The sequence below is a fragment of the Perna viridis genome, chromosome 5 (assembly GCF_037379345.1).
Source record: "Perna viridis isolate PV_CMFRI_1.1 ecotype Kerala chromosome 5, ASM3737934v1, whole genome shotgun sequence".
Classification (NCBI taxonomy): domain Eukaryota; kingdom Metazoa; phylum Mollusca; class Bivalvia; order Mytilida; family Mytilidae; genus Perna; species Perna viridis.
The window spans coordinates 2,064,897-2,086,499 of record NC_142449.1 but is presented as its reverse complement, the minus strand read 5'-3'; the positions used below and the strand labels follow the sequence as shown (position 1 = coordinate 2,086,499).

The window sequence follows — 21,603 nt, the reverse complement described above, 5'->3', positions numbered from 1 at the left end:
ACAAATTTGCGTCTGGTCTGTAACTTTTTGTCTTTTGGTATATACTTTTGATTTTGGCAAGAGAGTAGAACAGCTAAAGACTGTATTGTCTACCATGGTTTGTAACCTTTGACCTTGAATTTGATCTGATGGTGAAATTTATGATTTTTGCATGGCAGATTTGTGTCTGGGCTGTTATGATTTTGTCTTTTGGTGTAGGTATTTTATATTTGGGTAGATCAGCTCAAGATCATGTGTCGCATACCATAGTGGTGACCTTGACCTTTAATTTTGACCTCAAGGTCAAATTTTTGATTTTTGCTTAACTGTTTTCTCTCTCAGCTTTAATGAGTTTTGTGTGATATATTGAATGAGTTGTGCATGTCTGATGTACAAGATTTTTACCACAGAGATGAATTCCTTCTCTAGTTATTATAAAAGTTATTGGTCATGCCTTTAATGTACAGAATGAAACAAATTAATGTTTTTAACACATTACTTTCCTGTTATGTAGATGTAGCTTAGAAGTTACTGCTGATACTTCTGATATTTTCTCTGACAATGAGAAATATTGAGTCTTCTCCTTTATATATTTTGCAGCAAAGGAAGTTTCAGAATTTTATGAATCAATTGCTAGATGTTAATTTCCTGGATGGCCATGAAATGGAGATCACCATTCTGTCACCTCTGATTGTTGTATTACTTATTATTCTTAAAGCTTTTAATTTTTATTGATCTTAGGAGATGCAAACCAATTCTGCCATGCTAATCCAAGATTCATTATTAGAAGCTCAGAGAATTGTGCTCAGTATATAGACTGCAGATACCTATCAAGAAGAATTGGAGGTTATGTCAAGGAATGTCCTTACCCAGACTTGTTCAACCCATTCACCTTGGAATGTAATCAGTTTAGCCATGTAACATGTGGTGAAGTACCTGAACCTCAGGCACCATGTAAGTAACAAGTCATGGGATAACACTAGATACTGTAATTCCTCTTCATATTTTGAAGTCTTTATTAACAGGAACATGGTTTCTTATGTTACTATGGGTAACCAAATGTCAGTTTATGTCTGTATTTTTACATGTAAAACAGTTTTTATTATCCTGCCACACAAAGTGGTCAGGTATAATGTGATACACTCTGACAAGTTGCGTGTCCGTTAGTCTGTCCATCTCCAGGATTTTAGGATGATAATCAAGTTTGAATATTGTTCTGGTCCATTGATTTTTTGCTGAGTTACGGCCCTTGCACTTAGAAAATTCATGCAGTAATTCAGTTTTCCACACTTTTTTCATCATACTTGCAGATATTCATTTGATATTTTGTGCATATATTACCAATGGCAAGTTACAAATTTAGATCAAATTTTTTTCTAGTAAGTTGAATTTTTGCTGAGTTATGGCCCTTGGATTTAGAAAATTAATGCTGACTTGAATTATTCTGAAATTTTGCTTGAAGTTTGCATTCTTTTCTTTTGTACAGAAATTTCTTCTGCTAGGGGTCTACACAATACTCTCAGAATACTTGTACTGTTTAATATGGACATTTAAAAAAAGTGCTGCATTAATTTATGCTTGTCTATACAAGAAAATCCGAAAATGGGTTGGACCAACAAAAGTGGGTTAGACCAACAAAAGTGGGTTAGACCAAAAAAAGTGGGTTATAGACCAAGAAAAATAAAACTGTTTAATATCTTCTTTAAAGTGGTCTATATTACATGGTCTATATTACATTGTCTATATTACATTGTGATTATTGAGATGACATTGTAATTATATCCTTTATTACCATGTTAAGACATTTCTGTTGTCTTTACTGACCTCACAGCTCCTTGAACTTTAACTAAATAGAACTTTTATTGTATCTACCTCGCCAGGTTCCTATGAACAGAACTTATGTCTTGACCCATACCAGAAATGTCAGCCATGCCCAGATAGATTTCCCAGTTGTGTAGGAGTTCCTGATGGATATAACCCCTTCCCTGGGAAAGCATGGTCACCCATGTATATGGAATGCTATCGCAACAGAACTAAGGAAATAAAGAAATGTGACAGTGGATTCTTTGACCCTCAGAATAAACGATGTAGTTTACAGGTGGGCACAGGTAAGATCATGTTTCATTGGAAAAGAAGCAGTATTAAAATGATGATACATTTACTTATTTTATATGAAAATGTTTTTTTTTCATTTGTATATAATTATCAGTGTATAGTGGTTTGTATGTTATTTTGATATTATCTTTGATGATTATAGAACTAGTTATGACAGTCATATGATTATAGATCTAGTTATGACAGTCATATGATTATAGATCTAGTTATGACAGTCATATGATTATAGATCTAGTTATGACAGTCATATGATTATAGATCTAGTTATGACAGTCATATGATAATGATTTGTCCAATAAAATTTCAATTTTCTAACAGAGGACTTGACCAAAAGTTTTCAAATTTGATGAAAAAATTGTTAACAGAATTGGTCATACTGATAAATGCAAGATGGTCACATTTAAAAAATGGCTTCTATGAAAAATTTCACATTCTGAAAAAATTCATTTGATTTTAGCTCCTGTATCAGCGGTAGGTTTTAATAAAATATATAATGCTTTAAAATGTGATAATGGTATTTCTGATTTCAGATAACATAGTAGCATTCTGTTCACAACACCCTAACACCCGTGTACCCAATAAAGTCAACTGTGCCCAGTATTATGACTGTTCTAATCAGAACTCTATCTATCAACCCTATCTACATGAATGTCCATATCCCAAACTGTTCTCAGTAGCCACATTACAGTGTGAGAACTTTGAACAAGTTACATGTGGAGCCAGGACTGAACCTAAAGCACCTTGTAAGTTCTCACTGTTGGTAATTAGGAATGATCTTTTACATTTTACTTGATTATTTTTTTTTTTTACGTATGACAGATTATACACATTTACTTATAAGTGCTTGATTGCATACTTAGGATGATGATGCTTCACTTTCTTGAAGACTTTGATGAGTCATTTGATTTATTTCTATAAATGTTTTCTTATAAAGGAACATAAAGTGGTCAATCTGTCAAGATAAAGGGTCAGTATATAAGATAAGAAGCCATACTGCAAGTATATACATACTATATCCATCCAATGTTTTTTGAAGGCCAGTACCTGCAGAATCAGTGCTCATCAACAGACCTGTCCTGTCAGCCATGCCCATTAAGGCTTCCCAGTTGTTTAGGCCTACCTGATGGAGATAATGCCTTCCCAGGACACATACATTGGAGTACATATGTCAACTGTTATAAAGAGAGGACATTGCACATTAAGGACTGTTCCTTGGGATATTTTGATAAGCAGTTGAGGAAATGTATGGTGGACCAACAAACTACACCAGGTATTATTTGTTTCTTTGTATAAAAAAGTTCACTGAAGAAGGGCATATCATATTCTTAGAAGAGGATTTAATTAAAACTCAGAGTGTAATTTCTACTTTTTGTCAATCAGACTTGTTTTTCCCACTGCTTTGTGGCGTTGATACAGTGATTTGTTAAAGTAAGTTCATTCATCACAGTACCCTGTGGTTTAAAAGACTTAATTCAGCATGTTGAGAATAATTTAAGCTGTGTTGTTTATATTTCAGCCCCTACATGTAGTTCTGGACAGTTTGAATGCCAGAATGGACAGTGTATACCAGCAGTCAATAGGTGTGACAATAGCTTTGATTGCTCTGATCTGTCAGATGAACTGAACTGTAAGTATATTCTTTCATAGGTGTTAATACCATAGGGCATTAAGGGGCTAGACTATTAGCAAATTAAACTCACAACGTATTGGGGGTCACTGGGAGAGCAGGACAAGTCTACCCTTCCACTTTTTTTGTGGAAGTTCGTATTGCCATTGATTTAGTTTAAGTTTTAGTTTTTTTGTGTTGCATCTTATCTTCCTCATCTACAATAGAGATAATGTATAAATGGGCAGTGTATTGATCCCTTGTTATAAATCTATTCTCTGTTTCAGGTGTATCTAAGATGGTATGTCCCGAGGGTCAGTGGGGATGTATGAATGGGTAGTGTAATGAGTCATTGTATAAATATATTTTCTGTTTCAGGTGTATCTAAGATGGTATGCCCCGAGGGGCAATGGAGATGTATGAGTGGGCAGTGTATTGACCCCTTGTTGAGATGTGATAACAAAGTAGACTGTACAGATGGTTCTGATGAGTTCTATGCTGGTTGTGTCACTCCTCGTAAGTCTACAGCAGTTTTTTAGTTATTGAATTCCACCAGACATAAATAGTGCATTATTGGAAACCATATTTATCATATGTTGAAGTGTTTAATGCTTACACATATGCCCATTAGATAATAGCAGAAGAAAAGGAGGTTGTTAGTACTAGTATAATTTTTTATTGTGAGCTATTCCAGTCCAGCCCTGTTATTAAAAATGCCTATTATTATACAATAAGCTACAAGATTGGTAAAATAATACTTTGTCTAACATTTACAGTTTTCATTACAGCATAATAATATTAACACTAGCCATCATTCCCTGCTTTAGAACTAGATACTTGTATGTATGTCTCAAATTGATATTAAATACGGAACAGCCATGTTATAAAAATTCAGTGATTAACATTTTTTTAATAGAAATCATTTATTTACAATAACAGGTCCTAGTGTAAACAAGAACATCTGTTATAACTCCAAGAATGGACGAGCTACTGATCCAACCAACTGTGCCAAATATTATGACTGTTCTGACCCATCCCATCCAAAAGTTCAGGAATGTCCATATCCCTTCCTGTTTTCTTCCTTACACATGTCATGTCAAAACTTTGAATATGTACAATGTGGACATAGATATATACCAATGGCTCCATGTAAGTACTGATAATCATTCAAAGGGAGATAATACCTTTTATGTTGCACATTAAAATTGCACAGGATTCAAGGGTGTACTAATACCCAGAATGAACCATTCATCTTTGATTCTGATAATGATGATATCATGTTTGGTGAGCTGTTGAGTTTTTCCTCAATTTCAAATTTTCAGTATACTGTTTGGTCAAAATAATAGTGGAGGAGATGCTTCATGAACTGAGCCATGCCTCAAATTTAACCACTATGAAAAAATATATTTTACCAAAAATTTTTATGTTATATTTGTATTATGCATTTTTGTTAAAAAATTGTAAAAAAGTGAAGACAAATTATTTTTAAGATTGTTTTGTAATCTGTTCACTTCAATATTTGGAAGGTTACCAAGGGCAGATAACTCTACTTAGTACCTTAATAATGGACATCTTTACATTGTCACTTTGGGGGGAAAACAAATCATGCAATACTAACCATGAAACTGTATAGGAATGTGGAGACTATTGTTTCTAGGAATTTAAAAAAACAATACATAGTATTGGCATTTTATTTTTGTAAAGAAGAGATAATTTATATAAAAGTAAAACTTATTGTTGAACTAATACACTGTCTTAAATATTGGTATTATAATACAAAATTATAAAATTAAAAAAAAGCTATAAAAATGTTAAGTACTCTACCCATGCACCAACTCTATTTTATTAACTTTAATGTACAAAATCTTCAACTTTTCCAAAGTTCAAAGTAAAAAACATCAACCTTTACCCAGTAATGCTCAATATTTATAAAAAAAGGTATTTCTTTATTATTATGGATATAATGCATGGAGATTTAATCACTTCAATTTCAGGTGAACTTGACCAGAATAAGTGTTCACCACTAGACAGTGGATGTGAACCCTGTATAGAGAGACTCCCTTCATGTGTAAGTAAGGCAGATGGACGACACCCATTCCCTGGTCAGCACTGGACATCTAAATATATACTGTGTCATAGAAATCGAACAATTGATGTTGTAGACTGTCCTGAAGAACAGAAGTTTGATCCTAAACAGAGAGACTGTGTTACCCCTACTGTCAATGTTGGTGAGGCTAAAATTATAATACATTATATATCTACTGTAAACATATTAATTTTTGTGGTTACTAATATTTGTGGTTTCTGTCAAGTGAACATTTTGCGTTATATCAATTTTAAAGGATTCCAAAAAAAAAATATGATTAGCATTGTATAGTGTTAACAATCAATTTTGGCAGTTTTCTGTTGACCGTGAAAATAACAAAAACTGGTACACTGTGAAAATAACAAAAACCGGTATACCGTGAAAATAACAAAAACTGGTACACCATAAAAAAAAATGAAGGTATTTTAACAATGTACCCTCTAAAGTCTATCATTTCATTAACAGAATTAGTATATTACTGTATACACCTTCTCTTACTTTCACATTTCTACCATACATTGTTGACAGTTTTATGACCTCTGACCTTATGTTTCAGACAATATCTTTGACTACTGTAAACACAACCCTACAGCCATTCTGCCCCACCCTGACCAATGTGGTCAGTACTATAACTGTAGTAATGTCTACACCATGTTAGGAAGCTATATAGATGAATGTCCCTACCCAAAACTGATGGATGTCAATACCAGGACTTGTCTGTACTATACAGAGGTCAACTGTGGTCAGAGAAGTGAACCTAGGGCACCATGTAAGTATACTTATTATAATCAAACAAAATACAGAGAACTTAAGGGTTTGAATTCAAGGTAAGTAACTTGTCAATCAAGGTCTCAATAGGTTTTGTTTTGAAGGTAAAGGTATAGAATTTTTGTAAATGTTTTTTTATTACATGTAATAGTTAACTTTTTTGCAATTATAAAGATAAATTCTTTAGATTTCGACTACCCTATGTTCATTTTGTTTTGGTTTCAACATTAATCACAATACTATTACTAATAGGATAGATAATTAGAAAAAGTGAATAACCAAAATATGATCACAAGTGCTGAAGAACACCTAGATTAAATGAGTCTGTGGAACTTGTTCTGTGCACTACTTAAATTTTAATGTGTTCTTGGCGTGAGTGATCATATTTTGGTTATTCACTGTAACCAATTAATTATCCTGTTTATTATACAGATTTTCTCCCTTATTTATTGCTATTTTCTACATAAAATTCAAATTTTGTAAACGGCAGATTAATATACATATTGTGACATTTTGGCGGGAGAAAGTCTGTGATTAAAATTACCAAATTTATTTATTATTTATTTCGCAAATTTTACAGAGGGAACATTTGGTAAATCTTTACTATCTATATGATAATACTACATATAACTGTATTTCCAGGTGAATATGAGCTGAACAAATGTCACACTTCAGACTGTAAACCATGTGAGGAAAGATTTGTCAGCTGTGTTGGAAAACCGGATGGTGCCAATTCTATATCTGGTGTTGAGTTATCTGCCCATTATGCCATCTGTGAAGATGGCAGGACAATCACACAGGAAGTCTGTCATAATGAATTTATATTCAGTCCTGTGTCTAGAACTTGTATACAGGTTGATAAAGGTACATTACAGATATTCCTCTGTATTTTGATTTATTTATTGTCAAAAGGCTTCACTCTACACTAACTTATTCTGATTTTTACAAGCAATTCAGTTTTTAATTTACTTATACATGCAAGTGCTAACAATGTGTGAGAAATATAAGCAGCAAGAATCAAATATTGAAGTATTACTACATAGGTGTTAACCCTCCTGTTTTTTTGCAGGAGTCTGCCTTATTTTACCTTTTGACCTGCCAAAAAAAGTCTCCTGCGCGGGAAGCATCGATCTCATGATTCCAAGAATGCCTCCTGTAAAAACCTTCCTTAATTGAATTGATCAAATTAAGGTCAATATTTGTCTGCCATTTCTGTTTATATCAACAACAGTGTGGGTTGCGAAATTGCTTTATCGTGAAAACGCTTGGAACAGCTGATCGACATACAAGTCTCTCTAGAATTATCTTTGTTCATATCAACAAAAAGCATGATTTACAATTTTGAATGGATAGATAAGTCAAGATTTTATGAATTTTGTGACAAAACACAACTTGCCATTCCATGTGGCTGGTCATTTTACTGACTTTGTGAAAAAAAAAACATTCCTTTACAATAAAATTTCAGAGAAATTTTAATGTAAAAGGACTAAATGCACCCAAATCATAAAACAGGTTATTGTACCAAGTCTTGAGGCTACAAACGTAAAGTGATTGAAAACTGTAAACAGAAACCAATCAATATTTTATGTGATTAAAGCAATGGTATGGGTGCCAAAAAGTTCTTTGCTACTCTTTTCGCATTTTTAAAGATGAAAGCAGGTCAATCAAAACCGGATCCATCGACATGCCAGTGATGAACTTTGGAACAAGGAAAATTCTATTTTATGCCAAAAAAGTTCTTTGCCACTCTAATCACTTTTTTAAAGATTGAAGAAGGTCCATCAAAACCAGATTCATTGACATGCCAGTGATGAACATTTGAACAGGGCAAAATCTATTTTATGCCATACCAAGCATCACTTCTGTGAATACATGTAGATTCATTTGTATATCATGTATTTATGGTTTTGAAAAAAATATTTAAAATCCTCTGTTTTATTTAATTTTTAACATAACAAAATATGTTGATAATGTAGTCACACAAAATCTCCTGCAATTTTATGATGGTTTGCAGGAGATCTCCTACAATTTGGTTTGACTAGGTTAATAGGTATGATTACTATAAAATGATAACTGAGTAAGTTGACATAATCTATTGTAGATTCTTTAGATGATGTCTGTGACCATTACCCAGGTATAGCCAGACCACACCCATACAACTGTGCTCAGTTTATAGACTGTACAACCACACGACCTGGACATGCTGTCACTAAATACATCAAGGAATGTCCATATCCACAATTGTTCTCTACTGACACATTAGAATGTCAGACATACAGCAATGTAAAGTGTGACAAGAGACATGAACCAATTGCTCCGTGTAAGTAAAGTACATCTAGAAATTGATAGCTTTGGACATGTAGAACCAATAGCTCCATGTGAGTAAAGTACATGTAGAACCAATAGCTTCATGTGAGTAAAGGACATGTAGAACCAATAGCTCCATGTGAGTAATGGACATGTAGAACCAATAGCTCCATGTGAGTAAATTACATGTTGAACCAATAGCTTCATGTGAGTAAAGGACATGTAGAACCAATAGCTCCATGTGAGTAAATTACATGTAGAACCAATAGCTCCATGTAAGTAAAGTACATTTAGAACCAATAGCACCATATGAGTAAAGTACATGTTGATCAATAGCTTCATATGAGTTTAGTACATGTAGAACTAATAGCTCAATATGAGTAAAACACATCCATAAGCAATAGCACTTTGTGAGTTCAAGTACTGTAGAACCAGCAGCTCCATGTGAGTAAAGGACATTCAGAACCAATAGCTTCATGTGAGTAATGGACATGTAGAACCAATAGCTTCATGTGAGTAAAGGAAATTCAGAACCAATAGCTTCATGTGAGTAATGGACATGTAAAGGACATTCAGAACCAATAGCTTCATGTGAGTAATGGACATGTAGAACCAATAGCTTCATGTGAGTAAAGGACATTCAGAACCAATAGCTTCATGTGAGTAAAGGACATGCAGAACCAATAGCTTCATGTGAGTAAAATATGATTTTAATTATAATACATTCAGAACCAATAGCTTCATGTGAGTAAAGGACATTCAGAACCAATAGCTTCATGTGAGTAAAATATGATTTTAATTATAATACATTGGGAAACAATTGCTTCATGTGATTTTAATTATAATACATTCAGCACCAATAGTTCCATGTGAGTTTAACACATGTTGAATCAATAGTTCCATGTTGATATAGTTCATTTAAAACCAGTAGTGCTATGTGAATATAGTACACGTAGAACCAAAAGTTTTGTATGAGTATATTGCATGTATTGAATGAATTACATGTATCAGTGAAAGTGAATCTTATCAAAAGTCATCCCTATTTGGGTCTGATGAATTTATTTTTTATCCTATTTTTTTTTTATCATCTGGTATATTATACTATAGCTCATAAATATGATGGATTTTGATTATACTCGATACATTGAAGTTGGGGGTATATAGTGATCATGTTTGTCTGTCTGTTTGTATGTTAGTCTGTAAGTCTGTTCTTGTTATGCAATAATCACAGCCACTTGTTATATTGACAGAACTTTCATATATGTATGCCATATCACATGATTTTATTTCAGGCTTGAATGGCATCAACATTCTGTTATATGACTATATTAATGTTTTAACCATATAGTTTCTGGGATAGGGAGCAAGGGTATCTTTTAAAGAGCTTTGCTCACAGTTTTTATAGTTTAATTATATATTCAATGATTGTTTAAATGAATAAAAAGCTCACTTTTTCTTTGCAATGTCATTGTGTTTTCTGTTTAAACTTATGGGTCTTTTACAAAAATTATTAAAGATACTAATCACATGCACTGTTAAATTCTTTTTATATATAGAAAAAAACATTGTTTATTGCTGCAAGTTTTCCACCTTTTTGTGCCCCGTGCAGGTCCGGGTGTCAAAAGAATAGGCCTGCAGCAGCGCTAAGCTTGTCGTAAAAGGCGACTAAATAGTGCTCAGAAACCTAGCCGGGGGCTAGGCGCTCTGCCTACAGAGCAACTGGGATGTGTGCCCCAGGTTGTGGAATGGGGTACCCCTGGCATGTTACATGCTGGGCTTGTCAGGCTATAATATGGAAAACCTGACTGCAAACCATAGTGGTGCACCGTGTTGGGAAAGATGCCACGTTCCTCGCACGTTAAAGAACCCTGCTGTGGTATTCGATAGGAGTAGGAACCTTTGCGCTCTGCCACAGGAGGCTAAATTGTCTGACCTTACCCATCCCTCCCTTTTGCTAGTGGCAATCAACATTTGTCGACCCTACTGTCCTTGTGTCCCATCCCATTTTTCATTTCATTATCATTTCATGTTCATTTTGTCATCCATTTCATGTTCATCGTCTGAATATAGCTGAAATATTACTGCTCGGACGTTAAACCCCAACAATCAATCAATCAATCAATCCACCTTTTTGTTGTTTCAGGTGAATATTTACAGAACCTGTGTAGTGGAACTGACCCTAGCTGTGTAGAATGTGTGGAAAGGTTACCAAGCTGTAGGGGATTACCTGATGGAGAAAACCCTATAAGCACTAAATTATGGTCATCATCATATCTGACATGTGATCACAATAGAACTATGTCTGTAGATCAATGTTCCAGTGGTGTGTTTGATCCTTACAACAAACAGTGTGTCAGTGGTGAGTTAATGTATATGACAGCTTCATGACAATTAGAAGTATTATCTGCTAAGTGAATAATTTTTCTGTTTTTCTTACCCAATATTAATATTTTGTTTTAGACTATTTCTCAAGTTCAGGATGTTATGAAGTAAAAAAGTTGATTAGAGTCCCGCTTCAAAAACTAGAAAATCATATCCCTACTTCCATCTGCTCAGGGTTGTAACTTTTTTATTTTACAAGTTAGGCTGTCAATATTTGGCATGTGGATTGAAATCCTCTAGAACATGTATCATTTATTTGAAATGGTGAAATTTTAAGGTTAAATTTTGTGCTTTTTTTTCTTTTTTTTTTTTTATAATAAAACATATTTAAACTGCTTATTTTTGTTGTCTTTTGAAATGTAGCCTGTGGTTTAACATTAATCCACTAACAAATTTCCAATAGGATTAAATTACTGCAGGCCAACAGATATGTATTCCATCTCATGATATCTACTATCCATCTACACAGGTTTCTGCCAGGTTTCTTGGAGTTGAGAATATACAGGGATCTGAAGAAAATATTTATTTTATCAACAAAATGTTACACAAGCCAATCTTGGAACCAATATGATAAAAAAAAATTGATGGGCTCTTAAGTATCAGATAGTGACTAATTAATGGTGAAGGTCTGTCTCAACTGACCATTATTTGAAAGGTTGATACTGAAAGCAGTTTATTCTATTAGTGGAACATTGTACTTAATATCTTTATGTCTAACTATTGAAACTTTATTGGTCATTAAATGGAGAAAATATGAGTGTAATGGTTTATTTCAGACAAGAAGCCAAGCATGTGTAGGACCTTCTCTGGACTTGTGGCAAAGGGAGATAACTGTGCCCAGTATTATGACTGTGGTAGATCTCAATATTTACAGGAATGCCCATACCCTCAGTTGTTCAGTGAGGATTCAGCACAGTGTGAACATTACACCCAGGTCAACTGTAGAGTCAGATATGAGCCTAAAGCTCCATGTAAGTGTTCATAATAACTTAAAGTAGGCGTGTCATTAATGCTGTCTGAAATTGGCATGTTCAGGGAAGTTGAATTGCTTCTAGTAACACAGGAAATAAAAATAGTTTAGTTCTCAGGAGTGCATATTGAAATGACATTTTTTACAATTTTCACACAATGATAATTGCTGACAAAAAATTATTGTAAATGTTTTAAGCAAAAGTATCCCTATTTATTTTTCAGGTGAATATTTCCAATCTCAGTGTATAGGTGTTGGATGTGACAGATGTGAATTGACCCACCCCAGCTGTGTTGGTCTACCTGATGGTGCTAACCCATACCCCAACAGACCCATGTCTCCAGATTATATACTGTGTGACGATGACAGAACCATCTCTACAGAGCACTGCAATACAGGCTTGTTTGATCCAGGAACCAGGTCCTGTAACTCATTCTCACGTAAGTTTTGTGTTTTATTTTATATTTGTTACTTTTGATCTATTAAAGAATATTTCACATTAAGGAGTCTATGAAAAATTATCTTTCTGTAATTAATAACATGTAGATTAAAATCAATATATTTTTATATGATATTGAAAATCAATGTTTCATTTACACTTAATCTGATGGAAAACATAATATTCATATTAATGGAATCATTGAAATAATGTAATACATGTACAGTAAAACCTGTCTAAACCAAACCTGAATATTCTGAAAACCTGTCTAAACCAAACCTGAATATTCTGAAAAACTGTAAACCAGACCTAAATAATCTGAAAACCTGTCTAAACCAAACCTGAATATTCTGAAAACCTGTCTGAACCAAACCTGAATATTCTGAAAACCTGTCTAAACCAGACACTTTGTAAAGTCACTTTGTATCAATTTTAATGTATTTTTAACCTGGATAAACCAAATTACTCTCTAAACCAAACAAATTTAAAGTCCAAAAGAGATTTGGTTTAGACAGGTTACATTGTATATATTACATATTTACTAATTTTATATTGTAACTTAGATGATATTGTAAAATTTATTTATTTAGAAATAATTTAGAAGCTATTATTTTGCATACAGCAGAAATGAATTATAAAAAAAACACTCCAGAATTTTTAAATAATATAACAATTATGTACAAACAGCTGACATGGTAAGCAGTTACTGTCAACAGAACCCAGATAATGTACTACCTAACCCTGACAACTGTGCCCAGTTCTATCAATGTGGTCAGATCAATCATGTGACAGGAAGTTATCTACGAGAGTGTATTTACCCTAAACTCTATGATGCCACATCACAAACATGTAAACACTTCACTGAGGTTCAATGTGGAGCAAGATATGAACCCAAAGCTCCTTGTAAGATATCTTTGTTACAGTGGTTAAATGATGACATTACTTCTTAAAATATAATGTCCATTAGAATGTTAAGACTAGAATTAGAAGTGTTTTGCCTATCTATTTAATTCAATGCATCTCATAACTAATATTTTCCCAATAAGAAGTCATTAAGAAAGCACAAGGTTTATTTAAGTTGGAAATATAGAGTCAAATATTTCTTGGTCTCATATGATAGAACATATAAATCATACTCAATACTTTAAATTTAAAAACAAATTTTTAAGGTGAGTATATGCAGAACCAGTGTCACAAAGAAGATGGATTAAATTGTCTCCCTTGCCAGTTACGTCTTCCATCCTGTATAGGACTTTCTGAGGGTCGTCACTGGCACCCAGATCCTGGAAGGATATCACAGTACATCACATGTGAAGGGGAGAGAACTGTTGCAATAGATGATTGTCCAGAGGGAATGTATTTTGAACAAATTGTCAAGGATTGTCTGCCCTTGAAATATTATGGTACCTTTTCTATTAATTTTGTATGATATTTGTTATCACAGATTGGTTCATGTAGATTAAGGCCACATCAAATTAATTTGTAAATTCTTATCCACCAGGAGGATGGGGGGTGGGGTGGGGTGGGGTGGGGAGGATTTTATTTAAATTAATGGTCATGACTGTAAAGTAGTGTCGTGGTGGATATGGACACAACAAATTCCAGATATTTGAACTATCAAAAACAAATTACTATGATAAAAAAAAATTGGTGTGGGGACTTTTGGGATGGAAGAGATGAGAATCTACAAATTGACTTGATGGGTCCTAACACTAGTTTTAAAGGTTTAACAAAATGGTACTTATCCAGTACTTTAGATCTAGTTCTTTTTATTAGTTGCTTTAAAGCTAGTACTTGTTATATTTATGATTACATTGGTGAATGGCTGTTAAGTTTGGACATCCTAGATAATGTGAATATTAGGCAAGTAAACACAATCAGTCTAAAAGCACAATTACTTTGCATCCACGATTTAATTTTTTTTCTTATATAGTGTTCAGTGCATTAAAGGGAAAATTTCTGGTTGTTTAAAGAACATTGTATAAACAATTCTTTTAGAGTGTACTAATGAAATGGGGTTGTCATGAAAGTCTGAGCAACAAAATGACTTTAGTTATTGTATATACTAGAGTTTTGTTAGCAGAGCTTTTCATAAGCCACAATGTTGCAGGATATCAATTTAAGGAGGATTAGGACCTTTTAGTGATTTTTTTGTCAATGATATTTGTACAAAGTTGTGAAATTGGTCAATTAACCTACCTTTATTGCCCTTTTGTATTGATTGTTTATTGTAAATTAATGACATACATGTAATTTGTTTTGTGTAATTTTTATTACCCTGCAAACAAAGTCTGTCTGTCCACAACTATTTTCTTATTGTTCATAAACCACTTTGAAAGTGTAAATTGCTCCAAAGTTGGTAATGCAAGTACAACTTGGTCAAAAGTTAAATACAATCCTTATAATTTAAATTCTGATTGATTGAAGTCAAAATTCATGCTAAGTCGTAATAGTACAAAGTTAGTTTATGGACTATTACAAAGTTAGTTCATGGAAAATAAATGATCTTGCCAGATGAGAAATAAATAATTAACTTAAATTATGAGGTGATTTTCAAAATAGGTGTATTTTCATTAACAAACTTCTTGGGTAAATACACTGGTGACAAATGGAGTGTAGAAATAGCAATTACCACACTCCCAATATGAAGGAGGGAAATGCCAGTAAGATTTCTCTGTTGATACATGAATGTGGCTGAAATTACTTAGCCATTCTTTGGTTATTGTTATTTGCAATTAGTTGTCCCATACTTAGAAAATTGAAAGCAAAACAAAAATATGTATAAGTAAATAGTTTCAGAATTTTTGTGTGTTGCTTTCACTATGTTAAGCCAAATTACACCTTGTTTTATGAATCTCTTCCCACTTGAAAGGCAGAACGACGTCATTAGGGTGCAGGTTTATTCTGTCTGAATATTATCAGTGACATTGATGTTAAGTTGGGAATAGCATTCAGATATTGTTCAGTTAGAACTGGAAGTCACTAATTTGTTAAAGCTGATAACCTTAACTATTGTCAATGATTAATCTCATTTCATAATGTGTCTGGAACCGCCATGTCTTTTCATAAGGGTGTGTCAACTTTGACCCATTGTCACATCTCTATTCAGGAGTGAAATGAATTTCTATACAATGTTGCATCATTTTTGCATCTGACATTGGATTTGGGTGTTGATTATCTCCCTTTATCAGGATAAATATTTTCATGATTATTTAATTATCAGAGTCAACAGTACTCAGCAAACATATATCACTCTCATAGGATGACAAACTCTATTAAATCTTCATTTATTATTTTAACTTTTGTAAAATTATCTCGATCCGTATTATACTATTATGATAGATGGATTATTAATAAGATTTGAAGGAAGGGACAAGTGTTGTACATAGACTTGGTTAGGGATATAAGATGGTCTTAAACTATTCATCCTACACAGAATATCATTCTAACAATCTTTGGCAGTAACATTAGCAAACCTAAAAGGATTTTACAATACAATAATATGAAGACATTTTTATTTGTAATAGGTAAGTCTATGCTTTTGTTTTTTACAGTCTAGCTAATAAAATGATAGCTGTGGCCATTCTATTTAATTTTATTTTTCATATTTTTCAAACTTAAATGTATTTTATTTATTTAAAATTTTTCACCCAATATTTATAAAAACCAAACAAAAATATTATGTTATTTATGGCAGTAAATTTTGATGTGGAATAATATTTTCTATGTCTGGAAAAGAATCTATCAAATTATAATAGTTTATATTTCAAAAAAAAAAAAAAAGATAAAAATAGTACACGAATTCTTCAGTACTTCTAACCAAGTGTTTTTTTTTTAACTACAGGATTATTACTGCCATTCAGTAAAGGACAAGATGTCTGCAAAAACTCTCTAGTGTCTGGAGTAGCAGGTGACAAACTGACTGCTACATCACAGTTTGGTAGTGGTGATCCGTTCAGTGACTATGGGGCTTCCCGTGGTAAACTGAACAACAAAGAAACAATGGATAATACTGGAAAGACCCTGATTGGAGCTTGGGTTGCTGGAATCAATGATGTCAATCAATATATTCAGGTTTGTTGACATTTTTTAAAATGCAGGACATAAGTGTAATTGTGGATTAGAATAAATAATTCCTTTAATGTAAACAAAGTGACAGTATTTATCTACATAGTATGATTTAAGTATTGTTCAGAGAGTATCTGTAATAATGGCAATAAAAAGCAAGGGAGGACATAATTAAAACAAGTGACCAGCTAAAATGAAAACAAATATTAGAAAGTTAAACTAATAGGAAGGCAATGTAAAGTAAAATTAAAGGTATGAAGGTTTCCAGGTCTTTGTATAAGCCAAGAGAAAACACAACACGCCAGTGGTAGAGGAGAAATACACCAATGATCTATTTTCCTAGAACACTTGTAGTTGTTTGTTGAGTGTTCATCCTCAGTTTATATAGGAAACTCTCTTGCACACTTTAAGTTTAAGTGGAATTTGTGAATTTAATAATATAAATGTTTTATAGGTGGAACTACCTGAGCCAAGTTTGATTCAAGGTATTACTACACAGGGCCGTGATGGCTGTTGTAAACAATGGACAACCAAATATCAAGTCATGTACAGTCTGGATTGCCGAACTAACTGGAAACCAGTTCATGATTCTGGTTCTACTGATACCGTAAGTTTCTGAAGAGTTTATTAGTTTATAGAAGTGTAAAGATGTCATCAACAACCAACAAACTTCATGACAATTTTTTTTTTGTTAAGAACAAAATTAGAATTTTTGAATAACATTAAATACGGATAGCAATGTCCAATATAAGTACATGCTCAAAACACGAAGAGCTCAAAATTGTTGTTGGAAGTGTAATTTTGGAAAAGATTTTTGCAGTTAGGAAGTGATTATTTGAAATTTTAACACAGATACACAACATGTTTTATTTGAAGCCACACATAATTCAATTGGTAGATAAACAACAAAACAACAAAGTAAAAATAGCTCTGTCTCTTCTAGACAAATCATATTAGGATTATATGTCTAATGTTTATAACATTAAAGATCTAGATAGCTGTTTATTTTGTCTACAAGAAATGTTTGTTTGTTTTTCAGTCATTCAAAGGTAATGATGATGAGAATACACCAATTACCAACATGTTTGATTGCCCTGTCATTGCCAAGTGTGTCCGTGTCAACCCTCAGGAGTGGAACAACAAAATTGCCATGAGATTTGATCTCACTGGATGTGCCCTGAACACAGGTAATTAGGTGACCTGAATGGAACAATCCCATGAGAAAAAATCCCACCAGAATGGACACAAACTTAGGAGTTCTTCTTGTTCATTTCATTATTTATTTATTTATTGAAAATTAAAATTGAATTTCACTTTTTTCGCATTTATTTTCATTAAAAATTGCAGTGAAGTTAAAAGATCAGTAATTTGGTTTGACCCGACAATTACATTAATTTGAAGCTGATTTCAAGTCAGTAAAGAAATTTTCAAGGAAAAATTCCTTATTGACAACATATTTAATTTTATGATGGCATTTATATTCATTAAGCGAAAATTCATTGTATCAAATGAAAGCCTATTGTTAAAAGTTAAGTCCCCCTAAACACCATATTAAGATATTGTGTATTATTCAGTACATGTAACACCAGTGGTGAAGTAGAGCCCTGTTACAGGATTAACTTAAAACCATAACTGTAAATCAACTAATTTTTGTGACTTTAGTCGACATAAAATTATCACGAAAATAAATAGTTGCGAAAAAGCATACCTAAACACTATCTTTATATGTTCAAGCAATTATTTTATTAAGAACACGAAAATAAATCTTTGTGATATTAGCAATGACAGCTAAACGCAAAAGAAAGTAGTTGCGAAAATAAGTTCGTTTACAGTAAGAAACTGTTCATGTAAATTCAGGCAGATCCTATGATAGTGGCAGCTTATATTAAATTTTATTCGACTAAATTTTTGCTTCAATGTTAAACTCATTATGCTGGCAGAGAGAACAGAGATTTTTCTGTGTCAAAAATGGATGACACAGCCCAATCAACTAAATCATGTACAGATGAAAGAGATATTTCCCTTTATTTTAAAGTTTTTTGTACTTTCTGTGTTATTTGTTACTTTCTTACTATTTCAGTAAAATACATACCTACATTCATTTTCAGAAAATACTAGTTTAAACATAATGGATTAGAATTGAAAACAAAATTTTCCATGTGCCATCCACTGCCTAGTTCTTCAATAGATCCTCTCTATTAAAATACAAAGAATCAGATATTTAAAGAAAGAATTTTGGTATAGTTACTTGCATTATATAAAATAAAGACTTTTCCTTGAAAAAGGTTTACATTAACAAAAACACAATGGACTGGGACACAGTGTTGACTTAAATAAAATGAAAATGATCTAAAAAGATTGTTAGAACATAAAGTAAAAAAACAAATAACAAGACCAGAGATAACATTGACTTAAAGTCTGAATAAAAGTAACACATGGGTAACATCTCTAAAATCATTACCAAGTTACAGTCCAATACATGACAATATTCCTCTCTACTGAGTTTTAAGTATGTAGTATGCATATATAAGTAATTAATGAATCAGCTGTCTTGATGATCCCTGCTTCTTTTAAAAACACATAAATATTACTATGAGATCTTCTTTTATGTTCTATTTTCCTTGACAATGCCCCAGCTATTCAGGAAAATCAGGACACCAGGAATGTGATGATTGGTGTATAGGAATTGTATACACCTATGATCAAATAATTTATTTTGTGTTTATGTTGGAAGGGAAGCTCAGATTGATACAGTGAAAATCTTATAACACAGTCTAGAAACAGCAACATCCTGATTGAAAACACTTAGTCCCTACGGAGGAAACAAGATACGAAGTTAATCCACTACTACCTTTACATATGAAAAAGTGTGTTGCATTGTATAGTACATATCTAAAAAGAAACTGTAAATCAGTGTGTTTTTCTCATTATTCTATAAAAAAAAAATATTTGCTTGTCAAAATATGACAAGTGGAGAAAAAAGACACATCTTAAGACTTAAAGAAGTTAAAATAGAAAGGACAAAAGAAAAAAAAAAATGAATATTAACAGAAAGGAAACTTTTACAAAAAGAGTATACAACACCTAAATTTCATTAAATAATAGTTAGAATAAAACAAAAGTATCCAATACTTGTAACACTGTTGTTAAATTTTAAATATTTGACTCATATTTGGTCCTAATAACAAGTTATATGTATTGAAGGCCGGACCAAAATATTTGTTTTATTTGAAAAATGAGAAAATACACTGATATACTGTTTCTTTTTAGATATGTTCGATACAATGCAATATCCTTATTTTTATTTGTATTCATATGTATTATTTAATATGGAATATATTTATTTACTCCAGGAAAAAATTCTGGGAGAAACAACAGTGCAGTTACACCATTAGTCCAAAGTACACCTGTGCCAACAACTGCTGCTCCCATGACAACAACCTCTGTCCCTGTGACACAGAAAATTACAATGGCCCCTACAACAAGTTCACCTACTACAGGTAAAGACAGTGAATGTAGTTTCTGTGGTCATTTTGTGACAGTGTGAATTGAAGTTTTTAAATTGAGCATGAATAAGAAATCTTTTGTTTTGCTGGCAAAATTTGCCCTTTTTCTTCCTACTTGAAGTGCCTTTTAAGAAAGGTTTGTCCATGTTTTTACATAGCACTAGTTTAAAGATATGTTTCTGTACCAATACGGTCAATCAGAGTTGCTAGATTCTGGGATGCAATTAGAAAATTGTAAGATAGGACTTTGTTAATAGTTACATTGCTGCATAATAATATCTTATCATGTGTTTATTATTTAGCAGTCCACCCCACACAGAATTCCATGAATGGGAAAGGAAAATTTAGTAAGTTTTAAACAATATACATTTAGGTTATACATGTATATACCAGTTTTAAAAATAAGCTGACCAGATATCTATTTCCAGGATGTCAAATGGAAAAGTTTATTATTTCATAAAAAAAGAGTGTTAAAATTGTAATAACCTTGCAAAAACAGAGGGATTATAAGTAATTGAAGGTAGATGAGAAAAATTATAAGTTGTGATAAAGGCAATGTTTTTGTTGATAACATTATATTTCTTACACAATGGGTTACCATGATATTATATGCAAGTATGACAGCTACTTTAACAAATCTTCATGTTGAATTTGAAATCTATTACAGAATGTATAAAGAAGTGTGACTTAGGTATGAGTGGTTACTATGGATCATGTAAGACATGCTATGGTTATGTTACTTGTGTTTGGGGTATTATGTATGAACGTAAATGTCCCGACGGTCTACGATGGAACAGTGACCTTAAAGTGTGTGACTTTAGTTCCACTTGTACCATACCATAAAACATTGTACTCAGGACATAAATTATTTATTATTTGTTTAAAAAAATATGTTTGCATGTTGGTTCTGTCAAGCTAAAATAAATGCAGGACTTTATTTATATGTTTTGTTTACACTTTTGTCTGCCTCAGATTAATGGATGTGGATATTATACAGAGAAATTTTTACCAAAAAAATGAAAATGTGTTAATTATCTCCTCTTTATTTACAATGTATTAAGCACATGAAACACATATAAATAAAGTTTTACAAGAGAAAGTTCCACAGGAGTAAAATAAATATCAAAGAGTAATCAAGGGAACCAAGGTTATAGCGGTAATCAATAGAATGTAATCAAAGACAAAGACCAGACAAGGAAAACAGACATACACAACAAAGAAAATAAAGTAACTAAAATCATACATACAAAGTAACAAAAGTAAATGAGCAAATCGGACTTCACTAAAAACTGGGAGCATGGACCAGGTGCACTGATAGGGTAAGCGTCCTCTGCTTTTCTAGAAACACCCGCCGAGTTCCTCATAAAAAGTCAAGTC

The 21,603-nt window shown here is 32.6% G+C and overlaps 1 protein-coding gene across 1 annotated transcript in view; it reads left to right on the top strand.

Annotated features, from left to right (window-relative positions):
• Positions 1-21,169, top strand: part of LOC148615576 (uncharacterized) — an 84,799-nt gene extending 63,630 nt beyond the window's left edge. Inside the window, exons 58-79 of the mRNA XM_088581946.1 lie at positions 721-933; positions 1,860-2,087; positions 2,625-2,837; positions 3,131-3,364; positions 3,611-3,721; positions 4,079-4,216; positions 4,640-4,849; positions 5,695-5,928; positions 6,343-6,555; positions 7,197-7,418; positions 8,656-8,874; positions 11,005-11,220; positions 12,020-12,214; positions 12,438-12,653; positions 13,340-13,555; positions 13,822-14,055; positions 16,497-16,726; positions 17,175-17,327; positions 17,760-17,907; positions 20,074-20,220; positions 20,529-20,573; positions 20,894-21,169. Coding sequence (XP_088438072.1) covers positions 721-933; positions 1,860-2,087; positions 2,625-2,837; positions 3,131-3,364; positions 3,611-3,721; positions 4,079-4,216; positions 4,640-4,849; positions 5,695-5,928; positions 6,343-6,555; positions 7,197-7,418; positions 8,656-8,874; positions 11,005-11,220; positions 12,020-12,214; positions 12,438-12,653; positions 13,340-13,555; positions 13,822-14,055; positions 16,497-16,726; positions 17,175-17,327; positions 17,760-17,907; positions 20,074-20,220; positions 20,529-20,573; positions 20,894-21,069 — 4,211 coding nt within the window. The 3' untranslated portion in view covers positions 21,070-21,169. The remainder of the gene's footprint in view (positions 1-720; positions 934-1,859; positions 2,088-2,624; positions 2,838-3,130; positions 3,365-3,610; positions 3,722-4,078; positions 4,217-4,639; positions 4,850-5,694; positions 5,929-6,342; positions 6,556-7,196; positions 7,419-8,655; positions 8,875-11,004; positions 11,221-12,019; positions 12,215-12,437; positions 12,654-13,339; positions 13,556-13,821; positions 14,056-16,496; positions 16,727-17,174; positions 17,328-17,759; positions 17,908-20,073; positions 20,221-20,528; positions 20,574-20,893) is intronic.
• Positions 21,170-21,603: the final 434 nt, after the last annotated feature.